The sequence below is a fragment of the Pleurodeles waltl genome, chromosome 6 (assembly GCF_031143425.1).
Source record: "Pleurodeles waltl isolate 20211129_DDA chromosome 6, aPleWal1.hap1.20221129, whole genome shotgun sequence".
NCBI classification, from domain to species: Eukaryota; Metazoa; Chordata; class Amphibia; order Caudata; family Salamandridae; genus Pleurodeles; species Pleurodeles waltl.
In genome coordinates this window covers 149,818,296-149,841,755 of record NC_090445.1, presented here as the reverse complement: position 1 = coordinate 149,841,755, position 23,460 = coordinate 149,818,296, and the positions used below count along the sequence as shown (strand labels likewise).

General features: G+C 46.6%; 1 protein-coding gene across 1 annotated transcript in view; it reads left to right on the top strand.

Annotated features, from left to right (window-relative positions):
• The window catches only part of P3H4 (prolyl 3-hydroxylase family member 4 (inactive)), a 102,063-nt gene extending 81,402 nt beyond the window's left edge, over positions 1–20,661 (top strand). Inside the window, exon 7 of the mRNA XM_069237657.1 lies at positions 20,216–20,661. Coding sequence (XP_069093758.1) covers positions 20,216–20,365 — 150 coding nt within the window. The 3' untranslated portion in view covers positions 20,366–20,661. The remainder of the gene's footprint in view (positions 1–20,215) is intronic.
• The last annotated feature ends 2,799 nt before the right edge of the window (positions 20,662–23,460 follow it).

Here is a 23,460-nt window from a genome sequence, read left to right as displayed (position 1 = left end):
TATTGATTTTTTAGGTTTCGCCTCCACGGCGCACTTTTGCGCGCTGTGCTTGTGAAGCCTTTTGTTGATTAAAAAAAAAAAATCTCAAAAGGGGCTTACAAGCCGCCCCCATACTTCTCATTCGTAGGCTTCCCAGTCACTCGCATTTTCAGGCCTTTGGTCAGCAGCTTCAGGGTCACGTCCTCAAGGTTCACTTCCTCTTTCTCTGCTGTTCTTTGGAGCCTGGAGCAAGTACAGTTTAGGGCTGGCAGCCAGTATCCTTCCGCGGCTGCATGCATCTCAGGGTAAATCTCATCGTAAATCTGCTGGTGTCTCTCGAGCATGTATCCTTTCTTCTGCCTTCAGACTATGCAAACATTTCTACAGGGAGAGGTCTGTGAGGCCTGTGCGCGTTATTGTTTATGGCAAGAGGCCCACCAAGCCCCAGATGGCACATGCAGGAATTTAAACCGGTATTGAGATTCTCTGCCTCACTGTGTGTCAACTCGAGAGCTCATCTACCGCTACATACTAGCTGTTTACCACCCCCTCCCCGCCCCTGGATACCTTTAAAGATATTTATTTTTGGCTCAAAAACGTTCCTTTTTTGCCATTAAAGTGGTTTTGGTATTATTTGTCCTGGAACATTCTTTAGATGCACAATGTTGTGTGTGCACTCGCTGCCGTGTGGGTGATTGGAGGCGGCGGACCACACAGTTAGTAATGTTGTTTGTGGATGTGCAGGAGCTGGCACAATCAGTGATGGGTAAAGGCACAGAGGGGCTTTGTTCTATGGTAGTGATGCCAAACTGCCCCCTCTTTAGAGAACGTAGAACTGTAAAGGCAGCCCTTGCTTTTTTGTTGTTGTTATTAGGGAGAGATTTGCTAGGATTCAAACCTAACCTGGGTCCGAGCTCCCTTCGATACATGATTGGCAGCTGTAGCCAAAAGCCTCACCGGTTATGGACACGAGCCCTCACAACCCCTTGGCGACAGGATACCTTCCACACTAAGAGTTGTTTGCATACTTAGTTAAAAAGCAGAACGTCATGCCACTTTTAATCTTTAGAGCAACCCCCCCATGCCACCCCATGGTCTCTGAGCCAAGTTCTGGCTGGAGAAGGCAGTCCCGACTCTAGGGCCACTTGAACGGTAACAACGGTGAGTGTGACGTATGCTCTGTGTGTCTGTGCACTACACTGTCCTTACAGCACGCTGTGAAGAAAGTATCTTAAGTATGTGCACTAGCTTGTTTTAGAGACAGTTCAGAAATCCACGGTCTGGGATTTCTTGGACATTAGTGAAAACCAGGTGCATTATTCAGGCAATTCCCAATCGTGGTGAGGTGAGTCTTCCAAATAATCTAAAAACAGCAAAAAAAGTTGTATTTTTGACTAAGGTTATCAGATGGGTGTGCACCACCAAGGACATGAGGCTGCACTTCTGGGTGTTTGTTTAACAACTTTTTGTCTTTTGGGGGTTGTAGTTCCGGTTTGCTTCAATTGCTGCAGTGGTACAAAAACATCAGAAGAGCAATGATTTGTGCAAGAAAAGCCCAGGACTTAAGCATTCTGCCCTTGGTACCTTAGAGTCACCAGGAAACTTAAATTTTTATAACATGTGTCTAGAAATCCCATAAGTAGCCATTGCCACAAGCGGCTCTCAGCATCCAGTGAAACACTGCCCCGTGCTGCACGAAGAGACAAATAACTGATAGCTGAACCTATGTGCCACGTGGCACGTCACGTGCCAGCTAGCCATAGGTCTTGCTGAAAACAGTCACTGAGGTGACTCATTTTACGTGTGGGACTTTCATCCAGTACTGGCTTTATTAGCAAACAACATTTTACATTCTAGGATTCAGCGATGGCCACATCATAAAGCGTTTTTATTGCTTGCTGGAGTGCGGCGCCAGAGGCAACTGTAGGGACGGAGTACATGCAACGTGGAGGGTGTAGATGCCTCCCACCAGCTATTAAAACAAGCCTATGCTAAATCGGTTTGCTTTGTCAATGTTTTTAAACATGTTGTACAGCAGTCGACCAGCTGAGCAACAAGGCCTAAAGTAAAAAAGAAAAAAACAAATGAAAAAGCGCTATCACATGGCTAGCTTTGACCGTCATACACTTTTTTTGTTAAACCATGTTGCTCAGCCGGTCAGATGCTGTGCAATATATACAGCAAACACTGACAAATGATATAGATTTCATATAGGTGAAACATATTGGCTTTGCCAATGATAGTTTTACGTTGAGGACAGACTCCTGTATCCTACACTTCACCATACTGCTAACAGTACTTTCAGCCCTGTTATGTAATTTCAGCACTTCAGCGTAAAAGAAATCCATGACAATCAGTGATAGCTGACATCTGGGGTGTTGGCTTGTTGACTGATTTGGCTTCTTCACATACCTGTATTTCCTTGATGATGTTTTGTACAAAGATATTGTTGGTTTCCTGACTTCATTTGAATTGTACAGGCTGTACATTCTTCTTCTTTCAATCACCCTCTCATTAGTCAGCAAAGGAGACGAATATGGCCTCCCTGGCCTCAGGCACAGAAAAACCCTACAGTTAGGGTGCAGTTGACCTTTCACTTCCTGTGTCACTCTGGCACTGAATCTACTGCACCACTGATAGCTAAGAGTTTTTACATATGATCTCTTTGGTTTTCTGCTTGGGATCCTCGGAGGCCTTCTAGGTTTCCTGCCCTGCAAAGACTCTCTCACTTTTTATGATCTTTTAAGTTAGGCCAGGTTCCCTTTCTGGAGTACTTGACCTGACTTTCTGTTAGGGTACCTTTGCATCCAAGCACCTCCTCTGTATGATAAACTGAAATCAGACATGTTGTACATGTACAAGGCTGGGCCTGAGCCAAGTCAGTTGTTGGACTGGGCCTTTTCTGCATGGTTACCCCCAAATGTTTTGCCTTTTGCCCTCCCTTTTTCTTCCTTATTTTTCAATTGCCTTTTGTTCCCCCTTTTCTAAATTTAAGTGTTCTACCTTCCTTTTTCGCACCATGGAGATGAATCCCTGCAACTTTGACACCTTTAGCCTGGCTAAGCTGCTGAAACTGCAAACAGAAGGGACTCCTAGCAGACAAGAGGGCTACAAAACTTGATCTCCGGGTAGCACTCAGGGCATTTGAAGAGATGACAGGCCACCTCAGAGGAGGATGAGTTAGGTGGCAATGAGGAGGAAGGAGCACAGACAGACAGGGAGGTGAGAGAGTGGACACAGCCCAGAGTGCCTGAGCTCCCAGGAGAGCCCTTCTCAACCCCAGCAGATGACCAGGATGTCACAGATTCTTAAGATGGAGCAGGGAGCAGTGTGTCTGTCAGGGGCCTCACCAAACAGGAACTAGAGGACAGGAGGGAGTAGAGAATGCGCAAGCTGGAGCTGGAGGTGGAGCTGGCCAAGGTAAGGATGGAGAAAAAAAGGATGGCCCATGAAATCAAGGAGCTGGACATTAAAGCCAAGCAAGTTGGGTCCAGCAGTATTGGTGGCAGCATGCCAGCAGTGCGCAATGGAGAGGTGAAGGTCCACATACTCAAGGACCTGGTGCCCAGTTCTGTAGTGGGAGAAGATATAGATAAATGGTTCTCAGCATATGAGGTAGCTCGGAGGGTACACAAGGTCCCAGAGGAGTACTTGGGGGGTGGGGGTATGTAGCTTGTGGAGGAACATACCCACAGAGGGAAGGGACACATTCCTGACACTCGAGGTCGAGGACCAAACCAAGTATGCTCCCATAGAGGCCATTCTTCTTGCTTAATTTGGACTGAACCCTGAGAAGTACAAAGTTCAGAGACAGCCACAGACTCCCAATCCAGTCCTAGGTGGACTTCTTAGACTATTCCAGCAAGGAGGCACTTCAGGGATGGGTGAGGGGCAGCAAGGTAGATGATTTCACTGTGCTGTAAAACCTAATTTTGAGGGAGCACATGTAATATACCTGTTTTACAAAGCTGCGCCAAAACCTGGTGATAGCAATCTTGCTGACCCCAGGAAGCTTGCTAATTGCATCAAAACCAAGTGATAGAAAGTTTGTTGACCCCAGAAAGCTTGCTAAAGAGGCGGAGCTTTGGGTCATCACCAGAGTGTCTAAAAGGGTACCTGGGGGTGACCCTACGTAGGGTGGTTCAGGTTGCCCCCAGCAGAGTGAGGCAGAGGTCAAGAGAGACCCAGACAAGCCTCATGTTAAGTGGGAGAGGATGGGTTCCCATGTCCCTTCTGAGAAGGTGGAGGGAGGTTCTGGTGGGCGGTGTCCCAGGGCACCCCATTTCCACCTCCATTGCTTTGATTGTTCACAGCTAGGAAACAAGCAGGGGGACTCTATCCAAAGAAATCGCCCACTGGTGGGAACTTTATAGGGAGTGGCCAATATGCCCTGAGGGTTAGGTAGTCCAAGGAGAAGGAGATAGATTGTGCCCTAATCTCCCTTAGTTGTGGGGTGAACTCAGAGGGTAGACTGTTGATCCCTGTAGGAGGGAGTTGTCACTTCCCCCAGGTCATGTCACGCCGCGGCGCGCAGCATGAGCCGAATATTCGGCTCGGGCCGCAGCACGCGGTCTTAAGACGCGGCGCGTCCCCAGCCTGCTCTGTACCTTACGAGGCCCCAAATTGGGCATGGGGCCTCGTTCTTTTTTAGCACACCGCGCTTCCAGGCAGGTCTGACCCCCCACTCACCTGTTCTTTTCTTTTCTTCTTTTTCTGGACATCTGGTTGTGCCTTCCTTTATGTTTTTTCTCCCTTTCCCATATTACCCTTCTCTTCCCAGCATTCCTTGTTCCCTACTCTCTATGGCTCCTAGTCCATTCTGTTCTATGTGCTTTTCCCTATCTAAGATGGAGTCCTTTTACTTCCTGTTGGTCGTTTCCTGTTTGTTGGTATTTAAGGGCTGTGATTCTTTCTCTCCTTGCGCTGCAACACTTTCTGTTTGGATGGTGTCTTCGCTCCTGCTTCCTTTTATTCCTGTGCTGGTTCTTGTCGGTTTTTTGCTCCTGCTGTTACCTATTCTTTTTGTTCCTGTTGCAGGAACCTGTCTTTTGGAGGTTTTTTCCCCTTTCAGGGTTTTTTTCCCTCTGGCACTACTTCTGAGGGACACGGCCTGCTCTTGGCGTACCCATTGCCTGCAGCACCGTGGCTACCAGAAAGAGTCGCCCCTATTTGGGCCAAGGCCGAACATTCAAGAACAGGATCCACGCCTCTCGTTCTGCGGACTCCAGGGTAAAGCAGCACGTAAGTCGTGACAGATTGCAGCGCCAAATACTCCCGACGTCGTCTAACATCATGGATGATACAGTGGCGGCTGCTGCAGATCCTGACCAATCTCTTCTGGCAACCATTCAGCAACAGGCTCAGGAACTGCAATAATTACGCAATGAGAACGCTGCTTTACAACAGGCTTTGGCCTTCCGCAGTGCGGATGTTCCAGCCGTCTCCACCTCTACTCCTCGTTTCTCCGGTGAACCAACTAAACTGCGAGAGTTCCTCGATGCATTAACTGTGCCTTCTGACCTACCCAATTCTCCCACGACAAGACAAAGGTGGGATATCTTATCAGTGCGTTATCCGGTCCTGCCTTGGCCTGGGCAACCCCGATGGTATCATCCAATGACCCAGTATTATCGGACTATCCCGCCTTCGTGAATCGGTTTAAACAGATGTTCAGTCGTCCAGGATCGGAGGCCTCTGCGGAAGAAGCCTTATGTGACATCCAACAAGGCTCACAAGATGTCCTCCAATATATTACCCGCTTTCGACAGCCAGCGGCTGAGACCACTTGGGTGGAACGAACTCTGGTGACTTTATTCCGTAGAGGACTTAAAGAAGAGATTAAAGATGAGTTAGTACACTCCATCCGAGTTGAAGATCTTCGTGGTCTGATGGAACAAGCTCTTTCCATCGAATACCGTCTCCAAGAACGGCGTATGGAGAAGAGAAAGAGTAGAGGATCTTCCCAGGATCTTCCCAGCCAAGCACTTCACGTGTCTTTATGCATCGTTCCGAGGAACCTCGTCCTCCCGCCAGAGACACCGAAGGTGAACCTATGCAGGTGGATTCCACTCAAGGCCCACTTTCCGTTAGCGAGCGGGAAGAAAGACGTAAGAAAGGATTGTGCCTGTATTGTGGTGCTGCCGGTCACATGCTTCGTACCTGCCCCGTGCGTCCTCTAAGGCCATCAGGAAACGCCACATCCCGTCCTCTGTAAGAAGGGAGGGGACGGGATCATCTGCTATACCTTCCATCAGTTCATTCAAGGACAATGCCACAACTTTGTTTATGCTACCTGTGACGTTACAGTTACCTGACGGTCGTGGAGAAAGAACAATGGCTTTACTTGATTGTGGTGCTAGTGGCATATATATGGATAAGACTTGGGCCACAACACAACAAATACCAACTCGACCCAAAGAAGTCCCAGAACAAGTTCACACAGTGGATGGATCCTTAATATCCTCTGGTCCAGTCGATACTACCACCCTGACACTAAGTTTACAATTTGGGAACCACCAAGAACACATCTCATTTGACCTAATATCATCTCCCAATCATACTATCATTTTAGGAAATCTGTGGTTCATAAGACATAATCCTTATGTAAATTGGGAAACCCGGACTATTTCCTTGTCCTCACAGTTTTGTCATGAAAATTGCTTTGCTTTAGACACATACTGGTCACCCAAGAGGTTGATGCCTACAGAAATTACTACCGGATGTTCCATCAATACAGTCCAAGGAGTCCCCGATCACGATCTAGAATTTCAAGATGTATTCCAAAAACCACCCAGACCTGTGTTACCCCCACATCGAGATTACGACTGTGCTATTCCCTTAGAACCTGGGGCAATCGTTCCCTTTGGGAGGGGCTCCTCTCTTTTTTGTACCCAAGAAAACGAAGGATCTTCATCCCTGTCTGGATTTTCGAGGTCTAAATAAGATAACTATAAAAGACCGTTATCCTTTGCCCCTCATCAAGAATATTCTAGAGGCAGTCAGAGGGGCTCAACGATTTACCAAACTAGATCTTCGTGGAGCCTACCACCTTTTACGTATCAAAGAAGGAGACGAGTGGAAGACTGCCTTCCGAACCCCATTTGGTCATATTGAGTACAGAGTTATGCCTTTTGGTCTCACTAATGCCCCCTCAATTTTCCAAAGATTTATGGACTCTGTGTTTTCTGATCTCTTGAACCATACGGTCGTCATCTACTTAGACGATATCCTTATGTTCGATGGCATCTGTCGCTGTAGATACGCATGTTTTGCAATAGCTCGCCATCTGGTGTTGGGCCGAAGAAGTATTTCGAGTCACGGGACCGAGTGACTCCTCCTTTTGTCTCCATTGCGCATGGGTGTCGACTCCATCTTCGATTGTTTTTTTTCCGCCTTCGGGTTCGGACGTGTTCCTGTCGCTCCGAGTTTCGGAACGGAAAGATAGCTAATTTCGGAAGATTTTCGTCGGTATTGTTGCGTTCAGGATCGGCGTAGTTAGATTCAACACCGCGTCGAAGGATCGAAGAGCTCCGGTGCCCTTCGGGGTAGTTTTTTCGATTCCCCGTCGGGGCCTGGTCGGCCCGACCGCGTGCTGAAGAACGCCGATGGAACGGACCTCGTTCCGTTTCTGCCCCAAATGCCACAATAAATACCCCTATACAGACCAACACTTGGTCTGTAACCTGTGCCTGTCACCTGAGCACAGTGAAGACACCTGCGAGGCCTGTCGTGCGTTCCGGTCCCGAAAAACACTCCAAGACCGTCGAGCCAGAAGACTTCAGATGGCGTCCGCGCCGACAGCCCACCGAGAGTTCGAGGAACAAGAAGAGGAAGGTACCTTCTCGATCCAAGACTCAGACTCCGAAGGATTCGACGATACACAAACCGTGAGTAAGACGTCGAAAACCACTCAGAGGAACATTTACAAGGCCCAGGGGACGCCACTGCCACCAGGCCATGGCTCCACCCATAAATTCGGTGACCGACCGTCGGCACCGAAAAAGGCCCAAACAGTGCCGAGATCGTCCGACTCCGGTCGAGACACCGGCACGCAGCCTTCTCGGGACAGAGAAAGTGCTGGAGACAAGCATCGACACCGAGATGCCGGTGTAGACACGGCTCGACGCCGAGACAGCGGCCCCGAAGAAGATCGGCGCCGACAGGTTTCGGCACCGAAAAAGAAAAAAGTCACCTCGGAGCCGAAAAAGGACACAGACAAAGTTTCGGACCCGAAACAAACTGCAACCGACCCAGCTTCAGGCTCTTATACAGAAGAGCACTCGCTAACCTCCCAAATGCAAAAGCATAGGTTTGAGGAAGAGCTACAATCAACTGATGTGGACCATACGCAAAAGCGTATTTTCATACAGCAGGGGACAGGAAAAATAAGCACCCTTCCCCCTATTAGAAGAAAGAGAAGGTTGGAGTTCCAAACTGAACAGACACCACAACCGAAAGTGGTGAAAAGAGTTACCCCACCACCCTCTCCTCCGCCCGTGATTAACGTCTCACCAGCACAAACTCCATCACACTCCCCAGCTCACACCACCATGAGCCAGGGTGACCAAGATCAAGACGCATGGGACCTATATGACGCCCCAGTGTCAGATAACAGTCCGGAGGCATACTCTACGAAGCCATCTCCACCAGAGGACAGCACCGCGTATTCTCAAGTGTTGGCTAGAGCAGCACAATTTCACAATGTAAGCCTCCACTCAGAACAGGTCGAGGATGATTTTTTATTCAACACACTCTCCTCCACCCACAGCTCATACCAAAGCCTGCCTATGCTCCCTGGTATGCTCCGGCACGCAAAAGAAATCTTTAAGGAGCCGGTCAAAAGTAGTGCAATCACACCAAGGGTGGAAAAAAAGTATAAGGCGCCTCCTACAGACCCAGTTTTCATCACTACACAGCTGCCACCAGACTCTGTCGTTGTAGGAGCAGCTAGGAAAAGGGCCAACTCCCACACATCTGGAGATGCACCACCCCCAGATAAAGAAAGCCGCAAGTTCGATGCAGCTGGTAAGAGAGTCGCAGCACAAGCTGCAAACCAGTGGCGCATCGCGAACTCCCAGGCACTACTTGCGCGCTATGACAGGGCCCATTGGGATGAGATGCAACATCTCATTGAACATCTGCCCAAGGACCTACAAAATAGGGCAAAACAAGTGGTTGAGGAGGGACAGACCATTTCCAACAACCAGATCCGCTCCTCCATGGACGCTGCAGACACAGCTGCACGGACAATTAATACATCTGTAACTATCAGAAGGCATGCATGGCTCCGAACGTCTGGATTTAAACCAGAGATTCAGCAAGCAGTTCTCAATATGCCTTTTAACGAAAAAGAACTGTTCGGTCCAGAAGTGGACACAGCGATTGAGAAACTCAAAAAAGACACGGACACTGCCAAAGCCATGGGCGCACTCTACTCCCCGCAGAGCAGAGGGAATTACAGCACATTCCGTAAAACACCCTTTAGAGGGGGGTTTCGGGGTCACAGCACACAAGCCAGCACCTCACAAGCAACACCGTCCAGTTACCAGGGACAGTATAGAGGAGGTTTTCGGGGACAATATAGAGGAGGGCAATGCCCTAGAAATAGAGGAAGATTTCAAAGCCCCAAAACCCCTACTACTAAACAGTGACTCACATGTCACTCACCCCCTCCACACAACACCAGTGGGGGGAAGAATAAGTCATTATTACAAAGCATGGGAGGAAATCACTACAGACACTTGGGTTCTAGCAATTATCCAACATGGTTATTGCATAGAATTTCTACAATTCCCTCCAAACATACCACCAAAAGCACAGAATTTGACAAAACATCATTCCAATCTCCTGGAGATAGAAGTGCAGGCACTATTGCAAAAGAATGCAATCGAATTAGTGCCAAACACACAAATAAACACAGGAGTTTACTCACTGTACTTTCTGATACCAAAGAAAGACAAAACGCTGAGACCAATCCTAGACCTCAGAGTAGTGAACACTTTCATCAAATCAGACCACTTTCACATGGTCACACTACAAGAAGTATTACCATTGCTAAAACTACACGACTACATGGCAACTTTAGACCTCAAGGATGCTTATTTCCATATACCAATACACCCATCGCACAGGAAATACCTAAGGTTTGTATTCAAAGGAATACATTACCAATTCAAGGTACTGCCTTTCGGATTAACAACCGCACCAAGAGTCTTTACCAAATGTCTAGCGGTAGTCGCTGCACACATAAGAAGGCAGCAAATACATGTGTTCCCATATCTGGACGACTGGCTAATCAAGGCCCATTCGTTAATAGAGTGCTCAAATCACACAAATCATATCATACAAACCCTCTTCAAACTAGGGTTCACCGTCAACTTCACAAAATCCAACATTCTGCCGCGCAAGGTACAACAATACCTAGGAGCCATAATAGACACATCAAAAGGAGTAGCCACTCCAAGTCCCCAAAGAATTCAAAATTTCAACACCATCATACAACGCATGTATCCAACACAAAGGATACAAGCAAAGATGGTATTACAACTCCTAGGCATGATGTCCTCATGCATAGCCATTGTCCCAAACGCAAGACTGCACATGAGGCCCTTACAACAGTGCCTAGCATCACAGTGGTCTCAAGCACAGGGTCATCTTCTAGATCTGGTGTTAATAGACCGCCAAACTTACCTCTCGCTTCTGTGGTGGAACAACATAAATTTAAACAAAGGGCGGCCTTTCCAAGACCCAGTGCCACAATACGTAATAACAACAGATGCTTCCATGACAGGGTGGGGAGCAAACCTCGATCAACACAGCATCCAAGGACAATGGGACGTACATGAAACAAAACTGCATATAAATCACCTAGAACTTCTAGCAGTTTTTCAAGCACTAAAAGCTTTCCAACCAATAATAGTTCACAAATACATTCTCGTCAAAACAGACAACATGACAACAATGTATTATCTAAACAAGCAAGGGGGGACGCACTCCACGCAGTTAAGCCTGCTAGCACAAAAGATTTGGCGTTGGGCAATTCACAACCAAATTCGCCTAATAGCACAATTTATACCAGGGATCCAAAATCAACTCGCAGACAATCTCTCTCGAGATCACCAACAGGTCCACGAATGGGAAATTCACCCCCAAATTCTGAACACTTATTTCAAACTCTGGGGAACACCTCAGATAGACTTGTTTGCGACCAAGGAGAACGCAAAATGCCAAAACTTCGCATCCAGATACCCACACAAACAGTCCCAAGGCAATGCCCTATGGATGAACTGGTCAGGGATATTTGCTTACGCTTTTCCTCCTCTCCCTCTCCTTCCTTACCTGGTAAACAAACTCAGTCAAAACAAACTCAAACTCATTAATAGCACCAACTTGGGCAAGGCAACCCTGGTACACAACGCTGCTAGACCTATCAGTAGTACCCTGCATCAAATTGCCCAACAGGCCAGATCTGTTGACACAACACAACCAAAAGATCAGACACCCAGATCCAGCATCGCTGAATCTAGCAATCTGGCTCCTGAAATCCTAGAATTCGGGCACTTACAACTTACCCAAGAATGTATGGAAGTCATAAAGCAAGCCAGAAGGCCATCCACCAGGCACTGCTATGCAAGTAAATGGAAGAGGTTTGTCTGCTACTGCCATATTAATCAAATACAACCATTACACACAACTCCAGAACATGTAGTGGGTTACTTGCTTCACTTACAAAAATCTAACCTGGCTTTCTCTTCCATTAAAATACACCTTGCAGCAATATCTGCATACCTGCAGACTACCTATTCAACTTCCCTATATAAGATACCAGTCATTAAAGCATTCATGGAGGGCCTTAGGAGAATTATACCACCAAGAACACCACCTGTTCCTTCATGGAACCTAAATGTTGTCCTAACTAGACTTATGGGTCCACCTTTTGAACCCATGCACTCCTGCGAAATACAGTTCCTAACCTGGAAGGTGGCATTTCTCATCGCCATTACTTCCCTAAGAAGAGTAAGCGAGATTCAGGCGTTTACAATACAGGAACCTTTTATACAACTACACAAGAATAAGGTCGTCCTAAGGACCAATCCTAAATTTTTGCCAAAGGTTATTTCACCGTTCCATCTAAATCAAACAGTGGAACTTCCAGTGTTCTTTCCACAGCCAGATACCGTAGCTGAAAGGGCACTACATACATTAGATGTCAAAAGAGCATTGATGTATTACATTGACAGAACAAAGAACATCAGAAAGACTAAACAACTATTTATTGCATTTCAAAAACCTCATGCAGGAAACCCAATATCAAAGCAAGGTATAGCCAAATGGATAGTTAAATGCATCCAAATCTGCTACCTTAAAGCTAAACGACAGCTGCCCATTACACCAAGGGCACACTCAACCAGAAAGAAAGGTGCTACCATGGCCTTTCTAGGAAACATCCCAATGCAAGAAATATGTAAGGCAGCCACATGGTCTACGCCTCACACATTCACCAAGCACTACTGTGTAGACGTGTTATCTGCACAACAAGCCACAGTAGGTCAAGCCGTATTAAGAACATTATTTCAAACTACTTCCACTCCTACAGGCTGATCCACCGCTTTTGGGGAAATAACTGCTTACTAGTCTATGCAAAACATGCGTATCTACAGCGACAGATGCCATCGAACTGAAAATGTCACTTACCCAGTGTACATCTGTTCGTGGCATCAGTCGCAGTAGATTCGCATGTGCCCACCCGCCTCCCCGGGAGCCTGTAGCAGTTTGGAAGTTACCTTCAACTATTTGTATATGTATCATCTCAACCTTAAATAGGTACATACTTAGTCACTCCATTGCATGGGCACTATTACTACAATTCAACTCCTACCTCACCCTCTGCGGGGAAAAACAATCGAAGATGGAGTCGACGCCCATGCGCAATGGAGACAAAAGGAGGAGTCACTCGGTCCCGTGACTCGAAAGACTTCTTCGGCCCAACACCAGATGGCGAACTATTGCAAAACATGCGAATCTACTGCGACTGATGCCACGAACAGATGTACACTGGGTAAGTGACATTTTCATTACTCTAGACGTCCTGAACTTCATTCTACTCACGTGAAACAGGTCCTCCAAAGACTCAGGGTACATCAACTGTGCTGTAAACCAGAAAAATGTGAGTTTGACAAGACCGAAGTCAAATATTTGGGATATCACCTTAGTCCCACTGGAATAGCAATGGACCCGGAAAAGGTACAAGCCATCCTAGACTGGCCTTCCCCTTCCTCTATTAAGGAAACGCAATGTTTTCTAGGACTGGTTAATTTTTATCGACAGTTTATTTTTGACTTTGCAGAACAAACCAGCCACATAACTCAAACATTAAAGAAGGAGAATTTAAATAAAGGCTTTGCCTGGACAAGGGCAGCTAAAACAGCTTTTCAGAGTCTAAAAAAGGCCTTCACTCAAACACCGATATTGAGACACCCAGATACCAACAAACAATTTATTGTTGTTACTGATGCTTCCGAAAGAGCCATCGGAGCTGCCTTACTCCAACAACAAGAAGATGACGGTCTTGAACATCCTGTGTTCTATTTGTCCCATGTACTCTCTGCGTCGGAACAACATTATTCAGTACTTGAAAGGGAGTTGTTAGCTCTGAAAACAGCCTGCCTAGAGTGGAGACAGTTTCTTATGGGTTCCAAAGAGCCCTTTGAGGTGAGAACAGACCATCGTAATCTACAATGTTTACGTCATTTTTTATGCCAGAACAGTCGTCAGGCTCGTTGGGCCTTTTTCTTCAGCCAGTATGACTTTTATGTCACCTATATTCCTGGATCCCAAAACATTCTGGCCGATGCTCTGTCTCGCTGTTATCCAGATTGTACTTCTACCCCATCACAGTATCTACTTGAGCCCAGTAAAATCATCGGAGTAGCTCAGTCTTTCCGGGATGAGGTACAACTGGAATATTCCAACCTGACTGATCAAGAATTAAAGAAACTGAACATATGTAAACTGCAAGGATATTATTATTACAAAAACCTGTTGTTCCTCCCTACTAATGGAGTAAGAGAAAAGGCACTACAAATGTGCCATGATTCGCCGGTTTCTGGTCATAGAGGCATTAAGGCCACACAAGAACTACTCTCGCGATCTTTCTGGTGGCCTACCTGGAAATCGGATGTCGAAAGATACGTTCAGGCTTGTCCCATATGTGCTCAAGTAAAGATCCCCCGTACCAGACCTGCAGGATTACTACAACCATTACCTGTTCCACCGGCTCCCTGGCACACCATTTCTACTGATTTTATGTGTTCCTTACCTCCATCAGCAGGAAACCGGGTTATCATGGTCACCATAGATTCCTTTACTAAGATGGCTCACTTCACTGCTCTGACAAAACTACCTAATTCCCAAGAACTAAGTCAGAAATGTATCCATCATATTTTCCGTCTCCATGGACTTCCACACAGCATTGAATCTGACAGGGGATCTCAGTACATCTCCCGGTTTTGGAAACATTTTTGTAGGACACTGAATATCAATATAGCACTATCATCGGGTTTCCATCCTCAAACCAATGGACAGACTGAGCGTCTCAACCAAGGATTGGAGCAGTACCTTCGCTGCTTTTGTAATTCTACCCAGAGCAACTGGAACACTTACCTTCCTATCGCTGAATTCTTTTACAATAACACAGTCCATAGTGCCTCCAAGTTCACTCCTTTTTTCTGTTCTTATGGCTATCATCCTACCTCTTTTCCTACTACTCCTCAGTCTACCTCTTCTCTTCCTGCTGTTACTTCATTTTCCAGACGACTTTTACAGATCCATAGATTGATTCGAGCTAACTTGTTGAACACCAAAAGATACATGAAGAGAATAGCATACAAGAAGCGTAGGGATGCTCCAGAATATCACCTTCAGGATAAAGTCTGGCTTTCGTCAAAATCTTTGCCTTTACGCCTTTCTCAGAATAAGTTTGCACCTCGTTACTACGGTCCTTTCCGTAGCCTTCAGCTGATTAATCCTGTCACTGTCCGTCTTCACTTGCCTCGTACCTGGAGGATTCACCCGGTCTTTCATGTTTCTCAGCTCAAACCCTATGTACCTGATCCTTACTCTCGTCAGTTTCCTTGTCCTCCTCCTGTGTTAGTGGATGATGTACCTGAATATGAGGTACAAGAGATTTGTGAGACTCATATCTTTCACAAACGTCTTCAGTATTTGATTCATTGGAAGGGTTACCCTCTCTGTGAATGCTCTTGGGAAGATGCATCTTCTGTTCACGCACCTCTTATGATTTGCCATTTTCACCGCTTGTTTCCGCACAAACCTGGACCTTCGGGGGGAACCTACTGTCGCGCCACTGCATGCGGCACGGGCTGAACATTCAGCTCGGGCCGCAGCACGGGGTCTTAAGAGGCGCCGCGTCCCCAACCTGCTCTGTACCTTACGAGGCCCCAAATTGGGCATGGGGCCTCTTTTTTTTTTAGCGCACCGTGCTTCCAGGCAGGTCTGACCTCCCACTCACCTGTTCTTTTCTTTTCTTCTTTTTCTGGACATCTGGTTGTGCCTTCCTTTATGTTTTTTCTCCCTTTCCCATATTACCCTTCTCTTCCCAGCATTCCTTGTTCCCTACTCTCTATGGCTCCTAGTCCATTCTGTTCTATGTGCTTTTCCCTACCTAAGATGGTGTCCTTTTACTTCCTGTTAGTCGTTTCCTGTTTGTTGGTATTTAAGGGCTGTGATTCTTTCTCTCCTTGCGCTGCAACACTTTCTGTTTGGATGGTGTCTTCGCTCCTGCTTCCTTGTATTCCTGTGCTGGGTCTTGTCGGCTCCAGTGTATTTTCCTGTATTTTGCTCCTGCTGTTACCTATTCTTTTTGTTCCTGTTGCAGGAACCTGTCTTTTGGAGGTTTTTTCCCCTTTCAGGGTTTTTTTCCCTCTGGCACTACTTCTGAGGGACACGGCCTGCTCTTGGCGTACCCATTGCCTGCAGCACCGTGGCTACCAGAAAGAGTCGCCCCTACTTGGGCCAAGGCTGAACATTCAAGAACAGGATCCATGCCACTCGTTCTGCGGACTCCAGGGTAAAGCAGCACGTAAGTCATGACAGGTCATGGTGAATGGGGGTCACTGCTGTGAGGGACACCGGGGCCAGCCAGACCAAGGTAGTGGAAAGGCTGGTTTTCCCAGAGCAGACACTGGTCAGGTGTGTGGGGTAGCTCAGGGGCAGGTCTTTGTCCACCCAATGGCCCTGGTATCCCTGGAGTGTGGTGAGGAGGAGACCCTGCAAAGGGCGATAGTTAGTCCCTGGGTGCCTACTGACTGTATTCTGGGGAATGAGTTGCCACCGGTGACAGAAAAGCTGGGGGAGAGGTTACAGGGGGGTGTGGCTGCCTAGGGAGTCCTGAAAACTCATACTTCTGGACATACTACTCCCAAATGAAAGGTAAAGAGGCCCACAGGGAGGGGCAGGAGGAGGAAGGACTCACCCTTGACTGCTTTCAGCCTCAGGGCACAGATGCTGGGCTGAGGTACCACTCTCAGGCTACCAACCCTAGACTGGTGGGAAGGAGAGTGGAAAAAGTGTTCCTTACACCTGGGGCTGTTGCCCCCCCACTCTGAGAAACCACGGAGAAAAGAGGCCCTTGGATGGCCTTGGGCCTGGTTGTTGACACTGACAGCTGTCAGTGGCCTCTATTGGTTGCTGTCCTTATAGGCAGAGTTTTCCTTGAGTTGGGCACAGAATTCTGATCCAAGCGGTGGAACAGGCCACATCACTTTGTTGGCCATTGTGTTACTGTCTGCCTACTGGGATGCATCTGTGAGCAAAATAAGGTTAGGTGCTGCACAGATGGGGTCCACAGGTGAGGACAAGCGGCTGGAAGTAATAATGCTTAGGTGGTACCACGTAATGGACCTTTTGACAAATGTGTGGCTACAAAGGACATTGCCTTTGCTCCAGACCGGAAGCTTGGTAACCCCCAAAATAGAGGGTTTCTCTAATTTGATTCCCACTCAGGTAGGTCCTAAGCGGTTTTCCCGTTTCTTGGGTAATACTCCTTGGGTTTAGGTTTTAGGGATCCTCAGCCCTGACAAAAACCCCAGACCGATTTAGGCTCATAGAGATTACAGAAACATGTTGGCTACAAAGGACATTGCCTTTGCTCCAGACCGGAAGCTTACCCTGTTAGGGTAAGTGGGCTCTTATTTCTGCACTAGAGTGTTTTTAATCATACCCTTGGACACCACTAATAAAGGTGAATGACACTGGTAGTCCTGGAGGTATTTTTAACCAAGATCTGAATCCCTGACTTTATCCAGTAGTTTTTATATAAGAACTCCCTGTGGTGTACACCTTACCAAGAGGTTGAGTTCCCCCTGGAAGAATTGTCCTACCAGGGTGGGGAAAGGTGGTCAAGGATGAAGCATGACACATGAAGTGTATGAGACCACTTTTTCCATTAAGGAAATATCCTGTGTTGCTCGATTAGTGCTACATTCACACGACGATCTAAGGACATGACAAATGGTCCCGCTTATCAGAAGTAGAAAAAACGTCATACTTTGAGTTCTATGCCACCACGCCATATGTGTTTATTGAGGAGAAGGTTTCCCCATGGGTTAGGTCAGTGACTAAGGTCTGGTGTTGGATTTTAAGTCCAACTCATTCCCTACTGCTGCGCAGATTTGAGTTGGAATAGTAAATTCTACTATTCCAAAGTCCAGCGCTTTCCTGGGGCACATCGTTGTAATGACTTATGTGGGAAAGGAATGCGTGTTAACAACGCATTTGTTGTTTAGACCGCATTTTAAAGGCACTGCGAGATAAATGCATGCGCGGTTCCATCATACAACTCTTTACCACTGCTAACCAGTGCTAAAGTGCGTGTGCTTTGTTCTAAAAAACATGGTCAATGACTCGTACCCAGTTGGCATATTTAATTTACCTGTAAGCCCCTTGTAGAATTGTATACCATATACCCAGGGCCTATAAATTAAATGCTACCCGTGACCCTGCAGCACTTATTGTGCTACTCGCCTAAGTAACACTTTAAAACATGTTCCAGGCCGGTCTGTCATTGCAGTCTGAATGCAGTGTAACACTGCCATGTTGATGTGACATTTAAACCCTCTTGCCAAGCCTTAAACTCTCCTTTTATTACATATGTTACCCCTAACGTAGGCCCTAGTTACCTCTTAGGACAGTTGCTGTGTACTTAAAAGATTGGACATGTACTTCAATTTTTGCATCTCTGGTAGTGAAACACTCCTAAATTGATATTTCACTACTGTGAGGCCTATCCCTCCCATAGGATAGCATCGGGGAATCCATATTACTTTTAATAAGCTGTAATTTCTAATTAGGAGCATGTTGATATATCATGTTTGGTACCTATGAAATTGTAATGATAAACCTTCTTTAATGTTAAAGTTGGATTTTTCATTACAATTTTGAAAATGCCACTTTTAGAAGGTTGGCATTTTCCTGCCCTTAGCCCTTTTGTGCCTATAGCCTGGCCTGGGTTACATGAGTGGGTGTAACTGAGAGTCAGACTTTGTGAATTCCTCCCAGACAGTCACGAAATAGACAGATTAGGTGTGCCTGAATGGGCCATCTGCTGGTGGGAGGAGGGGGGGGGGCTAAGCATAGCCCCTTTTACACCTGAATAGACTGTGCTCTGCCTCCACACAAATAACTTAACAACCCAGCATCGTCACTGCAGCCAGCTTAGAGACTCTGGAGTAAAGATATTCTATGTACTTCAAACAACCTTTCCAGAAGCTTCTCCCAACGTCCAGAAGAAAGGCACCAGTGTATAAAAAAGGACCTTCAGATACACTCTTCAGTTCACTACTGGACTTGCGGAAGGACTCTCGGAGGACTGCTTGCCACTGTGACCTGCTGTGCACTCTGCCAGACTGCTGCTGTGCCTGGAAGAACTGCTTTGCTGCCTGTGGCCCACCTTGAACTCTGAGATGCCAGCCCTGCTATTCTGCCCTGCATCTACAGCTGAACCCAGGACTACCAAAAGTGATTTCATGGGTAGTTTGTTGGCCTCCTGTTCAGAGCCAATGGGACATAAAAAGCTTTCACCATCTTGAACCCGCACCTGGACCCAGCCTGAGTGAGTCCTAAACCCCAAAAAGTGTCCCGCCAGGCCTGGAACTTTGGTTCTGGTGCTAAAGGTGCCCAGATGACCAATTTCCAAAGCTGAGGACAGAATTTGGGCAAAAAGTGCTCAGAGAACGCAACCAACCTGCTTGCCTATCCGTTTGAGTTGCATCGCCGGTCAGACTGAATTTGCGGCTTCTCCCAGTACGTACTTCTCCACAGCAGCAAATCGGTTTCAGCGGTCCTTTGCCAAAGGAGTATCTGACCTCATGGAACTGTCTTCAGCTACAGCCCTCTGCCTCGTCCTGCTGCAGATTTTCAACTTCCATTTTGGCGACTAAGTCCGAATGTAGAAATCTTTACTGTAACTTTGACCCACGGCCATCAGATGGCAAAGCTCCCTCCTCTGACACCTCCTGCAGTCTTTTCCTACTGAACCTTTTAATTTTGGACATTCAAGAATTTTTCTCAGTTGACGGTAAGTGCTCACCGGGCCCAATCGACTTGTGGTATCTGAACCGCACTCCATTGCAGTCGCCTTAATGTTCACCTTTCACCTGGGCTCACACAACTGGATGTCTGCAGTTGGGTCTTTGATCTTTAGGCGCTAGCTCTCCCTTAAAACTTTAAAAATTAATTACTCTGGTTCATCTGATTCGATTTTTGTTGTTTCGGCGTCAAATAATTTATTATAATTTCCACTATTTTTCTAAATTAGTTTGAAATTATTCTTGTGTTGGTTTCCAGTTTCTTACTGTTTGCCTGCTACATACATACTTTACACATTACCTCTAAGTTAAGCCTGACTGCTTTTTGTGCCAAGCTACCGACGGCTAAGCGCATGTTAATTTAGTGACTTATTGTCGTTCACCCTGCAAGGGATTGTGGCTGTTGCTCGACCAGGCCTCACACCCCAGTCAACCAACAATCCAATTTCCCACACTAGTGTTGTACAATAAGTCCCACTTGTTAAAATGATGGCACCCAGACAATTTAGTTATAATGTTAGGATACACCCCAGGTTTTGAAAAGCTTTTAAATTCAAACAGTAATGTTTTTCAGAAAGTTATTTCCCTGCTTAATTTTAGAGGCATGACTGTGTTTTTTTCTCTTATCCAAGATGGAAGTAGGAGCAGAGGAAGATATGGCAGACGTAGAGGCAACATCAGACAGTGAGTTTGAAGGTGAAGGTGATTATGAAGAAGGAATCTACGTCGAGGGGTGGAGGGATCACAAGGTAAAAGGAGACAAAGCTGATAGAAGCAACTGACAGTGGAACATGGGAGAAGATGCTACCTCAACATTCCAGTGCCGAACAAGTGATATCCTCGGCAAGAGGGCCCTGATGGCTTGCTGAATCACAGGGTTAGAATTAGTCCCCTGCCTGAATGCCCAGGTGACATATGTAGGCTTTTGGCAGAAGATAAAAGAACATCTTGAAACCCCCAGGACATGTGAAGCAGCATTCACCCCACCCATGATAGAGACAGAGACATTGACTACATGAACTACAACTTCTACGAAGGTATAATAAAGTCATGTAAATAAAAGTGTAAAGACTCATCAGCCAGTATCTATAATTGAATCCTTTCAAAGGGGTCTGGGTGGGATGGAAAGGGTGGACCAGAAGACGATGGGACCATGATTCCATGGCTCTCATTGGGGATTGTTGTCTTTCACCACTAACTGTATATTGTCTCTGTGTGTCTGGTAAGAACACGTCCTCCTATTGATTATGTGTTACTCAACATGTTCCACCCTTTGGGTGAGCTGAGATTCTGTCTCTTTTTAGCAAAAGTGACACCATGTCCTTTAGTATCCCTAGTGATCTCAAGTAAAGTAGAAAATCTCCACCAATTGAGGCTGGTGTGCATTGGAGAAGTACAATGGCAGATGATGAAGTTTAAAATTAGTGGGGTGTAAAATGAAACCATGAATTTGCCTGAGCGAGTGCCCGTCCTGAGAATTAAAAAAAATAGGGTAATATGGTGCATTTCCCAACACAATTTCTTTAAAAATGGCCAAAAAACAATAGTTTTCACAGAGATTTCTAAAGGAACACAGAAGCCTGACCCTCTGGGTAACTAGGTAAGAGGACTTGGGGGTTGGAATCTCCCCATGCCATTTTTCTAAAATTAGTTGTCTTACCTCCGTGTGCATGCTCGTCAGGCTGAAACATCCTCTTGCCTAGGCTTACAGTCACTCAAAGAGAAATCATGGTGCACTCTTCTTTAGCTAGGACAGGATGCCTAAACCGACCTGACAATGCAAAAAATAAAAAGGTCAATAAAAGGGTTTTTTAATGGAATCTCCTAATATAGTAATGCAAACCCCTCTGCGCTTACACCCAGTTTCAGGTATCCAGCTGTTACCACTGCAGCAGGTGCAGTAACTAACTTGTAACTAATAACTAACTTTTCAGAATGATGAGACATACAGTTAAGCTCCACAAATATTAATGATGTGCATGTTTAATTGGTTGATGGTAAAAATCCTGAAAAAGGACTGCTGTTGGGTGAGTTCAAAAGCACAAGCTCAATTAAGCATGCAGTTTGAAAATGTAGATATCAGAATAATCAGATTAAAAGAGGACAAGTTACTGACCCCTTTCAATTAATAGTTTTGCATAACGCTTAAACTCCCCCCCCCCCTACACCTCCCAAAAAAAATGTATCGCAGTAGGCAGCGCTGCAGGAGGTACTCCTGCTCCTACAAGATAGCATGGAATGGGGACAGGTGGGCTCACCGTAGGAAGCTCAGCCAAGTCTATCAGCCAAGCTTTGTCCACCCACTTGCATATCTATCAGTAGCGCAGCAGATGCCCAAGGGCCTAGTTGGCCCATTGCAGTCCAATTTTTACTGTTTATGGCTGTCCAACAGGGACAGCCTGGCCATTTTACATGCTTGCAGTAGAGCCTAAGGTACCCTTGCTAAGTCACTGTGCCCACCTACTCTGCCATAGCTGTTATGGAACAAGAGATAACTGCTCTATTCTCAACTATTTGTTCAGATGTGGGCCCAGCCGGGGTGACTCTTGACAAAGTCCAAGAAGCGTCTAGGAAACAATCTTGCCTGATATGCATTATACATGGAAAGGAGGGGATACGTCTCAGAGCAATGAGAAATATCACTTAGGCCTGAGGAATAAAAGGTTCCAGTTGAGTTCTCAAGGAACACCTGACACAGGCTACTCCAAGAACAGTGCCCCCATCTCCAAAGGATCTCACTGTATCAATAAGGGAACATCTATGACGTAATGAGAAAGCACACCTCGAAATAATAGAGGTTACATCTCACAGGAAACAGGAAAGTATCACTCTTAGCATAAGTGATGTAACAAACTTCCCAGAAGGTAAGGAGGCCCATATCTCCCATGAAATGTGTGAATGCATTAAACATAGAAAACAGAGGTGCATAATCGAAGCACATATCAGGGAGCACAGGCTACATCTCTCAAAAGGAGAACGAGATCTGCCAGGCAGTGGTGGCACTGCAATCAGTAAAGTACAACTTTTGACACATTGCTGTAAGAGTGCCACATGTAACAAAACTGGTGCAGAGGGCAAGCGAAGAGGGATGGGGACGCAATAGCATTTGAATAAATAGCTGGCAATGCTTTCTTTAAAAAAAGGATTGGGGGGGCTCACCTTCCAGGACTCGGGGTCATTAGAGTTTGGCGGTCCCAACGCAGGACCGCCAAACTCGCAGAGAGGTCGCCACGGCGGTGGCGTCCCTTCCGCCCTATTACAAGGTTTCCGTGGGCCTGGCCAGGCTGACTGGCAGAAACCTTGAAATAGAGCATTCCAGCCGGTCTGACCGGCGGGAACATTGCTGCGAGATAGCACTTGGCTCCCTTAAAGGAGCCGAGTGCTATCTCGTAGCACAGAGAAGGCCGTCCAGCACCCTCAGAATGCTTACTGTCTGCAAAGCTGACAGTGCACATTCTGAGGGTGCCGGGCAGGGGCCCCCCTTTGGCCCTCAGCACTTGTTCTCTGCCAGCCTTTTCATGGTGTAGAGCAAGGTTGTAATCAGCAGGGCGGTGCTGAGTTCAGCACTGCCCTAGGTGATTGCAACCAATATCACCGTCAACCTGTCAGGATCTAGGATCCTGGTGGAGACAGTCGGATGGGGTCCGACCGCCAAACTTGTATTGCCACAGCCTCGGCTGTCCAATCGCCACTGCGAGGCTCCCCTGGTGTCAAACCCTTAATTAAAGGTTTGTGATCTGTGGGAAATACAAACTTTAAGTCCCACAAATATGTCCTAAAATATTCAACACTCTAATCTGCAGCTAATGGCTCCCGCTTAATGACCAAGTAGTTCCGTTCCGCATCAGACAAGGACTAGGATGCAAAAACTGCGATC